Source organism: Misgurnus anguillicaudatus, unplaced genomic scaffold (assembly GCF_027580225.2).
Source record: "Misgurnus anguillicaudatus unplaced genomic scaffold, ASM2758022v2 HiC_scaffold_26, whole genome shotgun sequence".
Lineage (NCBI taxonomy): Eukaryota > Metazoa > Chordata > Actinopteri > Cypriniformes > Cobitidae > Misgurnus > Misgurnus anguillicaudatus.
The window spans coordinates 4,477,238-4,494,727 of record NW_027395276.1 but is presented as its reverse complement, the minus strand read 5'-3'; the positions used below and the strand labels follow the sequence as shown (position 1 = coordinate 4,494,727).

The following is a 17,490-nucleotide window of genomic DNA, read 5'->3' as shown; positions in this document are numbered from 1 at the left end:
TGCAGTACAGCATTCAATCCTGGTTTATAATCCCTGCTCCAATGCAGCTCAGTTTTTTGTATTATGTGTGTGTGTGTTTGTGTGATTGTATGTGTACTGGTTGGTCTACATTGTAAGAACTCAGTAATAATATAATGTGTATTCATGTTTCAGGTTTCTAAACCTGCATTATGAGCAGATCCCAGATGTCCCTATTATTCAATTCACTAAATTAACATACATTATTTATCTGTGAGGGTGAAGTTTAGGGGTGAGGATAGAGAATAAAAAATATCATTAGCTTAGTATAAAAACATTACCCGAATAGAAAGTCCTCGTAGGTTTAGTCTGTAATAGCTGCACCAACATTGTGTGTATGTACGTGCGTGCGTGCGTGTGCGTGCATGCATGTGTGTTTGTTTGTTTGTTGAATCAGCTAACACTGATGTGTTCAGATGAAGGGGTTCAATGTTTGGGGATTAAACCCCCTTCTATGCCCCATCTGTCACTGTTGTCATGGAAACTCCCCCCATTTAAATGTGTGCATGTGCTGTCTTTTATGTGCACAGTAGATAAATATTTAGATTTAATGTTGTGCTTTGTGTGTGTGTGTGTGTGTGTGTGTGTGTGTGTGTGTGTGTGTGTTAGTCAGGTCTCTGTGGTGATGTGTTCATCAGTATATCAGAGGAAAGGTTTAAGGCCATAAACTCGATTATCAAACCCTCATTTATAGATTCATGTACAGATCATTGACCTTTAGCTTTATAACTCAGTGCTTCTGCCCAATTACCTCCATTACTGCCCACATCTTACAGCACATGAACGCACAAAGCGCTCTGTTAACCCATTAACATAAATGTCTATTATATTATTTATGCAAAAGTGTCCGGTTACCTTTTCATATCTGATGTATTTAGCAACTTGACTGTCTTTGTTGTTAAACACACGTTTCTTAAACAAACACTTTGGATCTGTGTAACATGTCTGAATATGTTAAACTATCAAAGTATTTAAAATGTGAGAAATGGTAACTCACACACTGATCATCATGACAGTGATTTGTTTATATCGCTTATCATATGAACAGTGTACTGCTCGCATAAACCGAGTATCATTTAGGATGCATTTTCCAGTTGTTCATGAAGTTTTCAACAATGTCATATTTGTTTAGGGTTTATTAAAGCAGGTGTGATGAAATACATTTCTAATAAATTAAGCAGCTGAGACAGCAATAGAGATTTTGTCAGTCACCTGATTTCTGTTCGTTTTCTTTCTAACTTTGTAATGGTTTATGGCTTCAGCTGTACACAGCGCTTTCCTGTCTTCGACAACAGAAAACTGGTTCATGTCTAGTTTAGACACGAGTTAGACGTGATTTGTGATGTCTGTGATTTCTAAACTTGCTTCAATTGTTTGATAATCTTTGCTGGTCTCTGTTCACACCCATAGACTGTATAAAACATGGATGTAGTGTCAGTGACTTCACCTGTAGGTTTTTAAAGAGCATTTTTAAAAACTAAAGTGGGTGGAGCCGGTCTTCACAATGAGGCTGTTTAGACTTGGCATTAACATGCGTTTTCATCGATCGGATCACAAGTGGATGACGTTAATGCCAGGTGTAAACGGTGCTCAAAATGTTTTGAACTCGTCCACTTCCGACCACTTTCAACCACATTCAGAGGTAGTCGAAAACCCTTTCGATCGTATTGCTTTTGTAGTGTAAACGCACATGTGGTTGAATGTGTTCGAACAGCCACACACGACTGAGCACTGAGGTACTGAGCACAATGTTTTATGTCTTTTCTGACTTCTGGCGCGAACACATGGTGAACAGCGCTATTTTTAGCCTTTCATTGATAAAACTAAAGCAGCTGATCTCCGCTTAGTTTCGTTTTGCAAGCATGTGAAAGGTGCGCGATCTTATTTCATCAATTGCGCTGAAAATTTAAGCTCTAACATATACATGTACAAAACACTGTGCAGCATGTTTACTTGCTAAACAAGCAGTGGACTCTGACATAATATTAGTTTGCCTCCATATAAACTCGTCATTACTCCCACCGTCTCGACAGACCACCCCCTCACAGTATTCAGGACAGAAGCGGACAAAAGAGACGGATTTAAATACCAGGTGTAAACGTGATGTGTTTCTCTCGTCCACTTGTGATCTGATCAACAAAAACACATCTTAATACCAAGTGTAAACAGACCCAATCTCAGCAGCGTGTCACTCCCGATAACCAAAAATTTGCAAAGGTGTTTGTTTGCTAAAATCCATTCTTCCAGCAATCCACCTGTCACTTAAGTGGCCACGCCCTTAATTATGCAGAAATTTATGGATTAATATCATTTAAGCGTATTAGTTAAAAATAAATTCACCCCCCCACCCCAGTTGTCATGAAGGACAAAATTAGCTATATAGACAAAAAAATTTGTACCAGGCTGTAAACATATTTATTTCTGCTGTAACGTTGGGCATTTTAACATGTCTCTAGTGGCCAGTCGGTGAATTGCAGTTGAAATCACTTCCATGTTGGATTTACGAGAGAGACTGAAAGGTTGCCCTTTGTTCACACCTCATCGCATTTTCAAGTAAACACGAGCGACGTCATATGAACTCAGGTGCACACCGTAAGTCCTAGTATGACTGTTAGCATCTGTCAGCTTCTGTTGGACCCAGCTGTGTCGAGTCCCAGTCCCAGCAGACTCATTCAGACACAAGCCAGCCCAGTATTCCCTTGAGGACACACACCAGTGGGTCAGATGGTTTCTACTGGTCAGGCCTTCATCTACAGAACAGCATCATTATGCAGTTTTATTAGGCCGCACCTGCCACCAGCACAGAGTCACATTTATAAGCCAGATGGTGGGATTAAAAAATGAAGACAGAGCATTAAATGTTTGAAATATTTGTATCTGGTAAATGGACCGGTGTTGCACCCTAATAGTAAAAAAATTTGACTTTTCTTTAAATTGTGACACCTATAAATCTCTTAGTGACATTTTGCTATATATAAATAATACTTTTTATAGTTCTGTAATTCATGAACAAGCTGACATTTGTCAGCCTCCACTGAATACAATGTTCATAGGATCCCAAATGCAGTGGGTCACATATGTGACTTTTGCTGGGATATTGAGTTGGAATGAGCAAATTTTCAAAAATAAGTTATTTATATTTACATTTAAAAACTTCAAAACGATATATGATTTGTTGGAATCTGAGAAAAAAATGACAGAGCTACACCTGTTTGAAGCTGACAGAGTTAGCAAAGTCAATTATGAGAAACATTTTAAAGGTTCAAAAACAAAATCATCCCTTAAAATCACTGTAAAACTAATAGATTTAGAGGCGCACAAAATCAAAAACAATATCTATAAATGTGCAACTTTTTTTCTTTTATTGTCTGGTTGACATTGAAACAGACAGTTTTTTAAGATCTACTGTAATGTAATGATCTAATATAATCTTACACATCACAACAGTTAACCAAACATTCACTTAAGACATAACAAATTATATCTGCGTGAATTCTTGTCAAAACAAATATTTTTATGTGTAGATGTGTGTATATCGGGATTGAGCACTTTCACATCTGTGTGCATGCTTCAGATCTGTCAGTCAGCGAGAGGAAGATCATTTTCGAGTCTTATCTCTCTTAATAACATTTTAACATCAATCAAGTCCTGCACTTTATTTTCAAATTCCTGCATGTATTAAAACCAAAACCAAAATGTCAGACGCGAGGATGAAGACGCATCATTTGTATTAGATTAATCATTTAATCATTGTACGATACACCTCTCAGAAAACTTACAAAAAAGATCATTTTAGATGTTTAATGACTATTTAGAGCATATAGAGCAAACCCAAACTAAAGCAGATGTTGTAGAATGTCTGGCGAACGATGATAGATAGCGCAAAAATGTCCCACTATTAATTAGATCATCTTAAAGGAGTGTAACTACTGTAGCATGTAAATAATGCACATAAATAACGTGAGCAGAGTGCTCAACAATTATATCTAATCAACAGGCACGTGAAACCTTTTTTTTGAACAACCTAGTTAAGACGGTAGAGTTTCCATGCCTAGGCGGGCCGCCTGAACTGAAAAGTGCTGCGGAAAACCCTGACTTTCTTTTGCCTGTAGCTCAAAATTAGACAGAGCGCATTCCCACTCATTTTGCCAGCACGGGTCACATATTTTATGAAAGACACAATAAAAACAGTTTTGACAGATCATCCTGTTCAAAGGTTTAACATCCTCTTGGCTTTTAATATAATGTGTTGCTTTCTTGAGCCTCATCTGAAACATCATTTATCCACTTCTCAGAAGAGGATTTTCTTGAAGAACAGTGGACAGTTTAATGTCTTAGGACAAACAGAGACTTACGAACAACTATCATGAAACATTAAAGCAGTCATTAATTATTAATGAAGAATACACTGTGTTTAAGAATGTAACCTCTGTAAACTTGCAGAAGAAAAGGTGTCCCAATGTGTAGTGAGTCAGTGTCTTACCTGCACTCATGTACACGACACACTGATTCACAACCTAGGGATCTTATTAAGACACACCCAAAGACTTTAGAGACTGAATAGACCAGAATGCATTGCTTCCAGCTTAGTGAAAGTCCACTTAAGATGGCCGACATGTCAGTAGTGATGTTGATTATACATGTTATTTATTCAGTTTTGTATGGCGTCAAATCACAGAAACACTCACACACGGCAGCTTTAAACAGGTAATGATAACCTTTGTGCCACTGTTTACCACAAACTCCTGATTACTGCTAATAAAAACTAACAGATAATCAGCAAGTTGAAAGTGTATGTAGCGAGTAATTGAGGGTTTGGTGATGATGTAGGTACATAATTACCGGGTGTGAAATCAATGTGTTTGCAGCTCTCATTTACCTCAGACCATTGCGCTTAGAGAGAGAGAGATTAGTGCAGAGGAAGTGGGTGGGCGAGCGAGCTGCTGTGTCAATGTCGTTTCATCTGAACTCCATCCTTCATAAGTGGGCTGCTAATGTGAACAGATACAGAAATAGTTTTTAATCAACTGCCTGAGACTTTTCCCTTCACATTATATTGAATTCACAATTTCCTTAAATACATGTATCATGTTCATCAATAAATCTTTCGCTTTTGAAAAATGAAACTGTTTTAGTTTAATTGGACGTTTAGGTATATGGTATGTTTAAGTAGGTATGGGTATGTGGGTAATACCAGAAACCATTATCAGTTTTGCTGTTGGTACTCAGTAAAAAAAGAATGTTACATTAATATTACCTTGCACATTTTATGTCATCAAGCGTTCCTAATGTGCAAGAAATTCGTCTTTGATGCATGTTCATTATTCCCCAACCAGCAGAGCGCGCACGCAGCAAGTATCTATCACGCAGCTTGTGTCTACACTGCTACTGTGCATACGCGCACGAATAGCTGCACACACACACACACACACACACACACACACACACACACACACACACACACACACACACACACACACACACACACACACACACAAGAAATATGTTACTCTTATTTAGCGAGGATGGCGGAGTTTAACAGCTTAGCTCGCTTTAGTTCATCTCTCGATGCCTTATCTACATCAGGTTTATACAGTATGCTAAGTTATATTTTCCAGTTTAACTTTTGTTGATCAAAAATGTGTCCTAAAAAGGAAAAAGAGGAACCATATATAAGTATAAGAAAATAAGTATTTGACACATCAGCATTTTTATCAGTAAGGGGATTTCTAAGTGAACATTAGTGAATCAGAACATTTAAGTATACAAGTTGAGTCATAATAAATAAAGTGAAATGACAGGGAATAAGTAGTGAACACATGAAGAAAACAAGGTGCAAAATGGCATAGAAAGCCAGGAGATCACCTGAAATCTCTTAGTATTGAGAGAGAAACCCTGCTTTAGTCCTAATTGATGGCCTATAAACCAGTCAAACTATGGAAAAAAGTGTGACTTATAGTCCGGAAAATACGTTTAAATCTGTTTTTACTTAAAGGTACACTCCACTTAAAAAAAAATATATGCTCATTTTCCAGCTCCCCTAGAGTTAAACATTTGATTTTATACCATTTTGGAATCCATTCAGCTGATCTCCGGCTCTGGCTGTACCACTTTTAGCATAGCTTAGCACAATCCATTAAGCCTAAAATATCCAAAGAGTTTAATTATTTTTTTTATTTAAAACTTGACTCTTCTATAGTTACATTGTGTACTAAGACCGATGGAAAATTAAAAGTTGTGATTTTCTAGGCAGATATGGTTTGCAAAATGGACTGTGGTGGAAGGCGCTCTAAAGTGTGGCTGCATTTTCTCATTTTTGAAAGGAAGGCAGGAAAAAAGGAGGAGTGTTACAGATTGATCACAACATTTATAGTGAAAGGGCTGCATGCATTTTCTGTTGTTGAGTCGCCATCATTTAGGTAGGTGTTATGTTACGAGGGAAAATTATTAAAAAATCATTTTGAGCTAGCCTAGGCGTGTTTGTTTGTTTTGTAGCTCCTAAATAAGTTTTTATGTAGGCTACTTTATTGTGTTCAGCTGTAATAGCACAAAATAAATATGTTTGATCTATAAAGATTTGACTGTTGTTGCTTTTCACCTGGAATTGAAACCAAGAATCGTTAGGAATCGGATCCGATAAGCGGAATCCAATTTGAAATCAGAATCAAAAAATTTGAAACGATTCCCAACCCTAGTTTCAGGAGATCTGTAGTGCTCCAGATAGCCTCGCATTATTGGCCAGAAGCTTACATACTTGAAATCTGTGACGTTCCCTGCATCCGAAACAGCGTACTTACTGATTTAGATAAAGTATGTACACTGTAAAAAAAATGCAGCATTCATTTTTAAAGTTAAAGTAACAAAGATATTTGTTGATTTGAAAAAAAAGTTGTGTACTTATCGACCGTTAAAAAAGTACATTCTATATAGTATGACTATGAGTTTTGTAAATGAAATTCAGACATACTAGATCCTGCATGTTGATACATCACATGACACACGTTATCACAAGAACAAGTGAGCCGCTAACTTAGATGCTGTTAAACAAGCACAATGTAATCACAAGGAACAGCTGTTCCCTATACGTATTTGCATTTAAATAGAGCCACATTATAGCTTTCAGACGTCTTTGAATATGATGATGCCTTTCCTTCTTCTTCTTTGTTGGGTGACTCACGGCATATTAAAATATCCATCGAATGCACAGTCCAAAATCTTGCTAGAAGTAGTAGATCATCTGTGTACTTTCCACCTACTGCTTTTTGGATACTATAAATTCAGACATGCTACTTGCCTCGCCCACTGCTTTTAACCTGCTATATAGTAGGGAAGTAGGCGGTTGTTAACCTCTGAAGTATTTTTCTTCTTCAGAGGACCTGCTGCCATTTGGTTTCCCCAGCATTGACATGGGACCCCAGCTGAAGGTGGTGGAGAGAACTCGGACCGCGACCATGCTGTGTGCTGCCAGCGGTATTCCCGATCCAGAGATCTCCTGGTTCAAAGACTTCCTCCCTGTTGAACCTGCTCTCAGCCAAGGGCGAATCAAGCAACTGCGTTCAGGTACGTTACAGATCTATGTTGGTAGGAGCTTGAGGACGTGATGTCACTGTCATTATGACTACTTGAAGTTCAGCCTCTCATATGAATGTAATAAACTCACTGTTGAGGATGTGATTATACTCTTACTGCAGATTACTCTGGACAAAGGTCTCCTCTCTACTATGCTTGCTGCTCATTGATCTAGTGGTTGGATAGGTAGTCATTTATAAAATGGCCACTTATTTAGAGATTCAAACCCGTCAAGAGCTCAGCGAGTTGAAATGAAACATACAGTTTTTTCACTAAAGACTCATCGTGTGTCTGTTTGCTTACCGTTCACATCTTCATTGTCAAGACATTGTCTTTTAATATACTTGTTCACAGTGTATGATAAAAGCATTTCATTCATTTAGTCTGAACACTAAAGCGAGATTTATAGTTCTGCGTTGGATCTATGCCATAGGCTGTGCATAGCTCTGCGTAGCCTGACGCGCACCTCTCCAAAATGTGACAACACGTCAGTTCCTTAAGCTTTGTGATTGGTCCGTTAGAACCCCTGCCATCAGGTAAAAAAAACACAATTCCGCCTATGACAATAAAAACTACGGATGTTTATATTGACCAGTTAACCGTTAACCGAAGGTAAGAATTTATGACCGATTAATATTATCAGTTAATCGACACGTCCCTACAGATGTTCAAATTAAATAAAATTTTGTATTGTTTTTACTGGGTCACAGACAACCGTCAACTGTATTTTTACTCAATGACAATTTAATATTAAAATCTTATCAGTTAACGGTTAATGTTCGGTTAACAAGCTGCGGTTGTCGTTTGGGAAAATTAACTGGAATGAACATCCCCAGTAAAAACAAAGATAGGCCAAATTGAGGAGTGATATTTAACTCAAGCTGCAACTATAGTCGCTGTCTATTTAACTCCAATACTGCTGATGCTTTAACAACATAAATGACAAGCTGCTGCTTCTTTGGCTTTGCCTTGATACTGTGAATTAGGGCTGAACGATACATCGAATTTTCATCGTCATCGCGATATGAACTCACGCGATGAACACATCGCAACAGACAGCCTTGACGCGATGAATGAAGGGAAACCAGTAAGCGCATGTAATAAACGTTTGACCCATCACGTTTAGTCCTGAAGACATGTGCTGAGTCCGAAATGGCCTACTACCATACTATATAGTATGCAAAAAGCACTACTTTGCCTACTATATAGTATGGAAGTAGGCGGTTTCGGACGCAGCGATGGTTTGCGCGTTCATGCTATTAGGCCAATCAGGGGAACCCCCAAGTCAGCTACGCAGTCAGCTACGCTTAGATTGATTTGTGAGGTGTCAGATGCGACGCTGTGCCTGTTAGCAAAAACGATGGCAGAGGAAGGAGAGAAGAGTGAGGAAAGTGTGTTGTCAGACGAAGACCTTGTGTTGAAAATGAACAGCACTTCAGCTATATCATGAAATTATTTTGGATTTAGGAGAGATGACGCCGCAAACACAGGTACTGTGGAAGCGGTGATTCACATATTGCGTCTATTGCGCGTTCAAGTTCATTATTTCAAATGTATGTGCGCTCTGGAAGCGCCGCGGTCGCGACTCGCACGCGGTGCGACGCGCACGTTTTTTTCCAGGTATTTCAAAAACATTTTAACTTTTCAGAATGACACAAGAGCAGCGTGCAGGTCATGTGACAATAACCTACGTGTCTAGTGTTTTCCACGTGTTTTTAGGCGCGACATGTGAATGGCCCCTAAAACATGAAAAAATATAAAATATTTATCGCAACTTACATCGTCATCGCAACATTAAACAATGTCATTGCACATCGCAACTTTTCCTCACATCGTTCAGCCCTACTGTGAATACACCATTACACAGTTCCTTCAGAAAAACACGATTATGCGATCGCATGATTCAATGCATAATCAGCCAAAGTCTGCATATTTATGCGGGGGATGCATTTTTTAAATATGCTGCACTTTCGCCACATAAATTGCAGATTTCTGTTCACAGAATATGCGGGGCTTGCATGATTTCATAATCCCCGCATTTTCGTATCATAACGTCATATATATCTTAGCAGAAAGTTGAACAATTTTGCATTTACTTCACACATGCGCAGCCCTGTCCCCTGTTGTCATGGGAATGTTAGGAAGTGACATAATTATGCGACGTGAACATCAATGAAAATCTGCAAAAGCTGCAAACAGTTTTTGCAAGTTCACGCAGTTTTTGCAAGTTCCCGCAATTTCATCGCATTAAAATTTCATGAATATCCTGCATATTCCATCGCATTTTTTAAGAAAACGTGCCGCAAGACCAACTTTTTTGCCTGCAACAATAAAAAAGTCCACATTTTTGGACTCATTACATGCCCGGTGTAAACATTGCCTACTAGTGGTCTGCATGTGCAATTGCGAACAATGGCGCAGACGTATGAATGAAAACCGCCGCGTAACCTATGGCGTCGAGGCTACACAATAGGTCCTATGAGGAAATATAATGAACCCTTAAACTAAAATAGACTAAAGGGCTCATTATAGTTTTGCGTAGGTCCTACGGTGTAGCATCGACACCATAGGCTATGTGTCGGTTTTTATATTTACTTCTGCGTCGTTATCCACGTCAAAGTGCAATTACACATGCAGACCATTAGTATGCAGCATCCACGCGTGTAACCACAGTAGCAGTGCAACAGCCAAAGAAGCAGCAGCTTGTTGTGTATGATTGAAGAAGAACAGCAGTAATGGAGGTAAATAGACAGTGACTTTTGTTTCAGTTTGATTTATATCACTCTTCAACTTGACCCATCTTCTTTATTCTTACCGTCGCAAGTGGAAATGATGAATTGAAGAAATGGACACAGATTTTTTTTACCTGATGGGAGGGGTTCTAGCCGACCAATCACAGCGCTTGTGGTCCACATAAAACGGACAAGTTGTTACATTTTTGGTGAGGTCCGCATCAGGTTATGCACAACCTACGGCATAGAACCAATGCACAACTATAAATGACACTTTAGAAGGCATGAGGATGTCACATGCCACTTATATAAAGTATACACAAAGTTATTTTGCTGTATCACACTGTAGTTTCACATGACTGTATGATCTCCTGACTGTGACACAATCAAGTCATCTACAGTAAAAGTTACAGTCAGTCAGTCACAGGGTAACAGAGCAGTAATGACCGTCTGACGCTGTACACACACGTATGTATTTATGTATATATACAAGAATCAAATCGCTATGATTAATGTATAGTATGACATATACAGGGATACATACAGGTACAAACATTTGACTCAATCTGTCACTGTCTTTTTCTCATTGTATGTTTTGATGTGAATTCTAAGGAGTCTTTGGTGAGTATCTGATTTTTTTAGAACAGTCGAAGTCCCACTCCAGACCTGATGACGTACGATGCTGTTTAACTTGTGTCATTTCCCTCCCTCCTAATCCCTGCACATGAGCTCATGTCCTACACCTGTTCCCTAATAAGGGGTGATGCAGATAACCTGACCCGATCCATCATAGAGCTCTGTGCTTGTTGACTCATAATGAAAACCTCTTTCTAAACAAAGTACAGCTGGTTTGTGCCAGTTTATAATTAAAACTAGGGCTGTTAATCGCGATTAACTCGATTAATCGCATACAAAATAAAAGATTGTTTTTGCATAATATGTATTTTTGCATAATATGTATATGTAAATATATTTTGCAAACATAAACTTTTATTTTGTATGCGATTAATCGCGATTAATCGCGATTAATCTTTTGACAGCACCAATTAAAACAGATGACTGTGCACACTCACTCACATCTCCACACAATCACACAGATACATTCATGACAATGAAAAGATGATTTTAAATATTGGTTATATCTTGATACAAAAGCACGACCCAAAACTTTTGTTCCCATGATGCTGTGTGGTGACTCTCTAATGTCTACATGCTTTTCTCTTCTTTTCGCCTGCGCTATAGAGATTTCAAACCTTACATAAGAGAGAGATTAATGCTTGATTCTGTCCTGATTATAAAACCGTTACAGAATAAACACACAGATGTAATATGAGGTAAATTTGACACAGGATACTGCGAGGTTACATGGGCTGTCGGGTTCCAACATGAAACCCTCATTCATTTTTGTAAATACTTGCAATATATCGCTCTATCCCTATGAGACATTGATCTGTAACAATGACTGATGCAACTGTAATTTCAACTGCAAGTCATGTTTAAAATCCAAAGTCTTAGTAAAATAAATGACACATCATCAGATTAATACAGAAGGGTTTTCCTGCAATGAAAATCTCACGGCAGACATCTAGGATAAAGAAAGCTCATTCCTCCTCCAGTCCCGGGTTCAGAAGACCAAAAACATGACCTAAACTTTACATTGCGCTTTTGGAGAAAGTGTTGCTGAAATATGAAACACATCTTCTCACGCAGTAACACTTTGTTAATATAAAAGGCGCAGATTCAGTAAATGAAAACAAAACATCAAATCCTTTGAGACAATGTTTTCTGCCCTGACTACATTTATTTCTTTGTAGTGAGAGTAAAGTGCTTGTCTGAATTAAATGCAATGCGAGTAAGAGACAATCTAAGAAACAATGCAATAAAATATGTGCGCGTATAATGTTATTAATGAAGAAATAAGCCCCAGGTATCACACTGAAAAGGCTTATTTCACGATAACCTGCTGCTTGTACATTATGCTGCTTATTACATGGCTATTTACCTTATAAGTAAGGTAAGGAGCATTAAACATTGATTTGAAATATTTTTTTTGCTCATTTTTAATGAATGCAGACCTTCCGCAAGGAAAACTTGTTTACTTTCGGTTTTAAGACAAGACGTTCAAATGTCACAAACAAACTATTTGGTTTAATTATTTGTAAATATAATGCCATATATATGTTATTAAGTCTTTTTCCGGCAGCATTTTTCATGATTTTTACCAAAGTTGAATATCTCCCATAAAATGTTCTTCTTTAAATGTATAAACATAACATATATTAAATGAAATAACAGACCTTCTGCTTTCAAACAAACAAACAAAACGTTTCATCCTACCTTCATCAGTTCTCTTTTTATTACCTCTCAAATATGGGTAGGTTTCTTCAAAAACACCAAATTTTGAGCAAAAAGCTCAATACTTTCGATTTTTATAAGTAGCCACCTGGTGAATAATAGCGGTATTGCGGATTGACGAGATAATTCGTCAGTGGCTGGGAAAGAGTTAAAACACATATTTAAATGTATATTTATTTATATAATTATACATTCAATTAAGTATAATGTTAAGACTGTTGAGTTAGCGCTATATGCTAGTTAATGCTATATGCTAGCGTTTAGGCTGAATTTCTACTATTGATGTTACAGTTATGTTTTGCAGGTCTATACTGAAAAAAACACAAACTCACCACTCAGAAACGTCCATTAACAATCTCCAAACCATTCAAAATCAAAATCTTTATTTTTATCTGATACAGACTCAAACATAAGATCTGTTTACACACACACAGAGCTACTGAAGGAGCTGCTCTGAGAAACAGCCAATCAGAGCAGAGCTCAACATTATTATTCATGACTCTTTCAAATAAGATAATAATAGACCATTTCATTCTAAAGGCAAATCCTAGGGTTGTAAATGGACATGAAAAACTGTTTCTGGATCATTTTTGCACTTAATGAAGCCACAAACCTTCTATGTACATATCAGAGAACAATTTAACAGATTATTACAATGCATTCTTTGGCACCTTTAAAATGAAAACATTGAATCAAATTTCTTTCCTCATTTCTGTAGAGGTCAGTAGTTATTTCCAGCTCGGATACTGTCAGCTTGATCACAGCTCATATTTACATGACAAAACACACACACACACACACACACCTCCACACAGAGTGCCGAGTCAGTATCTGATGCACCAGTAGAGATAATGCTGCAAACAAAACCACCTTCATCATGATCATCATGTTGCTCAGAATCAGAGCGATGTGTTTCTCTTGTATTCCTGCTAAACATTTTAAGAGCAATATTTATCAGATGGGCGGGGAATGAAAAGAATGTTTGATAATATTCATGAGATTTGACAGCTCAGAGTTAAAAAAAAGGCTTTTTCCTCGTCTCTCTTTCCTACTGTACCTCTATCATCTGCTCCTCTTCCTCGTTTTCTTATTTTTTTGCTCTTTGCTTTACTTCTATCCTAACCTTTTATCTCTCTCTATGTCTTGGTCTCTCTCTCTCTCTCTCTCTCTCTCTCTCTCTCTCTCTCTCTCTCTCTCTCTCTCTCTCTCTCTCTCTCTCTCTCTAGGTGCTCTGCAGATCGAGCGCAGTGAGGAAACCGATCAGGGGAAATACGAATGTGTGGCATCAAACTCTCAGGGCGTGCGATATTCGTCCCCTGCTAACTTATACGTGAGAGGTATGGAACACAGTAGGTACTCCGTAGGTAATGTACTCGCACTCACATGTGAGCAGTCAATTTACCCAGCAGCCCTTTATATAATCACCAAACAGTACAGTACAGTGTATTGTATATCTGTGACATAAACACTAAAGTGATGTTTTTACAAAAAAGTACAAAAACTTTTTCTTAGGATTAAATAATTAAGCTTTTATGGAGGTTGGCTGTGTTCAGAATATAATACTAGCTCTTTACTTATTGAAGACTGTGTAGTGTACACTGTATACTGGCATTGCCTTGGTAAATGTTAAAGTGGTGGTTTACATTTACTTTTACGCATTTAATAGACACTTTAATGCAAATAAATGAGGAAAGCAATGAAATAATTAACAGTTTGCCATATTGGCATCACATGTCCTCATCTTTTCACATCTGACCAGCATCACATTTATTTGTCTATTCAAATAATAAGAAAAAATATGTAAAAAGCTTAAATCATGCAGAAATTAGATGCTTGAATTAGATCAAACTGTAAATGTAATTGCATTGCATTGTGGAATAGAGTACAGTGTATACTGCACATTTTGTCAAATGTACTGTAGTAGGTGGGAAATGTGCACACACAGTTTACATACATGTGTTAGTAGCTATTCTGAACATGTCCATAGTTTTTCTCCTGAAATATCTCACTACATATAACTCTAATAAAATAAGTTTTTTTTTGTAGAGTTCATGCAATTCACCGTTAACAGCTAATCAAAACATTTTGAAGAAGAGTTCACGTCAAAATTAAGATAATTTACTCACCCTCATGTCATCTCTGATATATATGACTTTCTTTCTTCAATGTTAAGGGCTCATTATAGTTTTTTTACGTGTCAGTTTTCATATTTCGTCCGCATCGACATTGACTCATGCAGACCGCTAGTAGGCAGTATTCACACTAGCAGAGTTAAATCACTCCTCAACTTGGCCCAATTTTGTGCTTACAGTCACAAGCGAAAATGAAGAAATGCCTGTGTTGATAGCAGAAGAGGCTTTCTAAAGATACGCTCCTATAGTTTATATTTTAAGTGCACCAAGTCCAAGTCCAAGTCGCAGTGTTGGTCTTGGTTACTGCTGGTCGCGATATTGGTCAATTTATAAAAATAACACCTAATTTTAGGTTAAAATGCATTGTTGTAATGCATGTTACTGAGATTGAAATGGGTATAATCTTACCACAATGTTATTAGTTATGCGTTATATTACTGCATTCCAGCAAAAAAGTTATATATTACTGTAATTGCATTAGTTTTTTAATGCGTTACTCCCAACTCTGATCTTATAGTATATATAATTTAAGAATTTTTATATATAAAAACATTTTTTCTCTAATGTGTGTTTGTGTTTATATATACATAGTAAGTTCACACAGATATTATGCAAACATAAACTTTTTTTTTAATGTGATTAATTATGATTAATCGTTTGACAGCACACTGTAAAAAAAGTATTATGTTAAAAAATTGAAAATTGTGTGTGGCATGCCATTTAACGCGTTATTTCATGTTAAAATAAATAAAAGTGACAACACAAGTTGTGTTAAAAACAGTGATGGGAGTAACGCGTTAAAAAGTAATTTCGTTACTGTAATTCCACTACTTTTAGCGGTAACAAGCATGTAACGAAGTATTTTTTTAAATTTAAAACATTGAATGTGTTGTCCCTAAACTAACACACCTTCTGTGTTATTTATTGTGCCTCCCACCACGGTCCTGCGACATTAGATCAGAAATGTCTTGTCTGCAAATGTTCATTTTTCACAAAATAGAGTAACGCGAGTAACCAACTCATTTAAATTTCAGTAATTGTAACTGCGTTACTTGATTTAAAAAAATACTTCATTACATCCACGTTACCACTAAAAGTAGTGGAATTACAGTAACATAATTATTTGTAACGCGTTACTCCCATCACTGTTTTTAACACAACTTGTGTTGTCCCTTTCATTTATTTTAATATGAAATAACGCGTTAAAGGCACGGCACACCCAATGTGTAAAAAATGAACACATCATTTTTTACAATGCACTAATTCTGGTTAATTTTGATTGAGCGGGAAATTTTGCAGTGTATTTTATTCTTGCTGTTATATGCCAGGTACTTAAGCAGCTCCAGTCGAACACACTTGCATTGATATAAATTAATTTCGTGGTGCTTATTGGCTTTGCAATTATGCTTTATTTGAGCTTTAAAACGTTAAACCCCATTTAGTGGCATTACAAAACTAAGAAAAGCCTGGATATTATTTAATTTAAATCGGACTGTGTTTAGCTGATGAAAGAAAGTCATGTACACTTGAGACAGCATGAGGATGAGTAAATAACAAGAGAATTTATATTTGAGGGAGAATTATAAATGAAGTTTGGGTTTACGGGCATGTAAAATCAATTAGTGTTATCTTCTGTTGGCTTAAGTGTTTATAATGCAAAGGTCTGGAAAGAAACACAATAGAAGTGTGTGAATTAAGTCCTATGTGTAATGAGAAGAAAAATGAAGTCAGCCCACCTCAGCATGACCTGTCAATCACAATTATTCAAGCGTGCAATAAAATATACTACAGAGATATTAATGTTTCACGGTGTTTAACTTCAAACACTCAGTAAGAGCTGCATGACGCTCTACTAATATTGCAAACGTTTATGTGCTTGTTTTTTTCTGGTTGATTGCTTGTTTGTTTGTTTGTTTTTAATTACTAATCCAAACTAAATTCACTTAAATGACTGACTTTAATGTGAAGAGTGTAAAATATGCAACACTTACGATCTGTGCTGTCATATGTGTGTTTGCTTTATCATACTTTCTATTTCTTTCTTTAACAAATCTACAGAGTAGAGCAAGGCCAAGCCAAAGTACTGTATTTAAAACTGTATGTTTATGCCACAAAAACATCAATTTGACATGCTAAACAGTTGGGCCTGAACATTCGATTGAATTATATAAAAACAAGCTAATGAATGAGGTGAGATTGTGGCACATGAAGATGGTTGCCGTGGCCTTTTTACTCTTTGTGTGTGTTTTCCTGGTTTCCCTCTCTGCTCTCAAATCCCCCTCAAACCTTTCACCCTCAGAGCTGCGAGAAGGTTGGTGTGTTTTTGTTGTTTTCTCTCTTCTGTTCTTTTGTTTGGCATTGAAACCCAGAGAAATGTCAGTAACGCAGTGTAAAAACGATCGTAGTAAACAAAAGTCCAAGACGGACGTGAGCATTCGAGGGTAATGTCAGTCGCTCGTGTTGCATTGTGGGATCTTGTTTGCAAACCTTCCGCTCGGAAGATCCTCTCTCTATCTCTGCACGCGTTGCCATGGAAACCCAGCAATTGGAAATTGCGGCCTTTTGCATGAGAAATATTGCATGCCTGAACAGCGCAGCGTTGTGATTGGCTGCTGGCGTCCTCCTGTGTTTTGTACCGACCGATGTGTGCTTGTGCTCGTGTGTTTGTGTTGTTGTTGTTTTGT

The 17,490-nt window shown here is 37.3% G+C and overlaps 1 protein-coding gene across 1 annotated transcript in view; it reads left to right on the top strand.

Annotated features, from left to right (window-relative positions):
- Positions 1 to 17,490, top strand: part of LOC129443205 (receptor-type tyrosine-protein phosphatase S-like) — a 106,538-nt gene that overhangs the window by 37,655 nt on the left and 51,393 nt on the right. The window contains exons 6-7 of the mRNA XM_073864476.1: positions 7,390 to 7,578; positions 13,901 to 14,011. Coding sequence (XP_073720577.1) covers positions 7,390 to 7,578; positions 13,901 to 14,011 — 300 coding nt within the window. The remainder of the gene's footprint in view (positions 1 to 7,389; positions 7,579 to 13,900; positions 14,012 to 17,490) is intronic.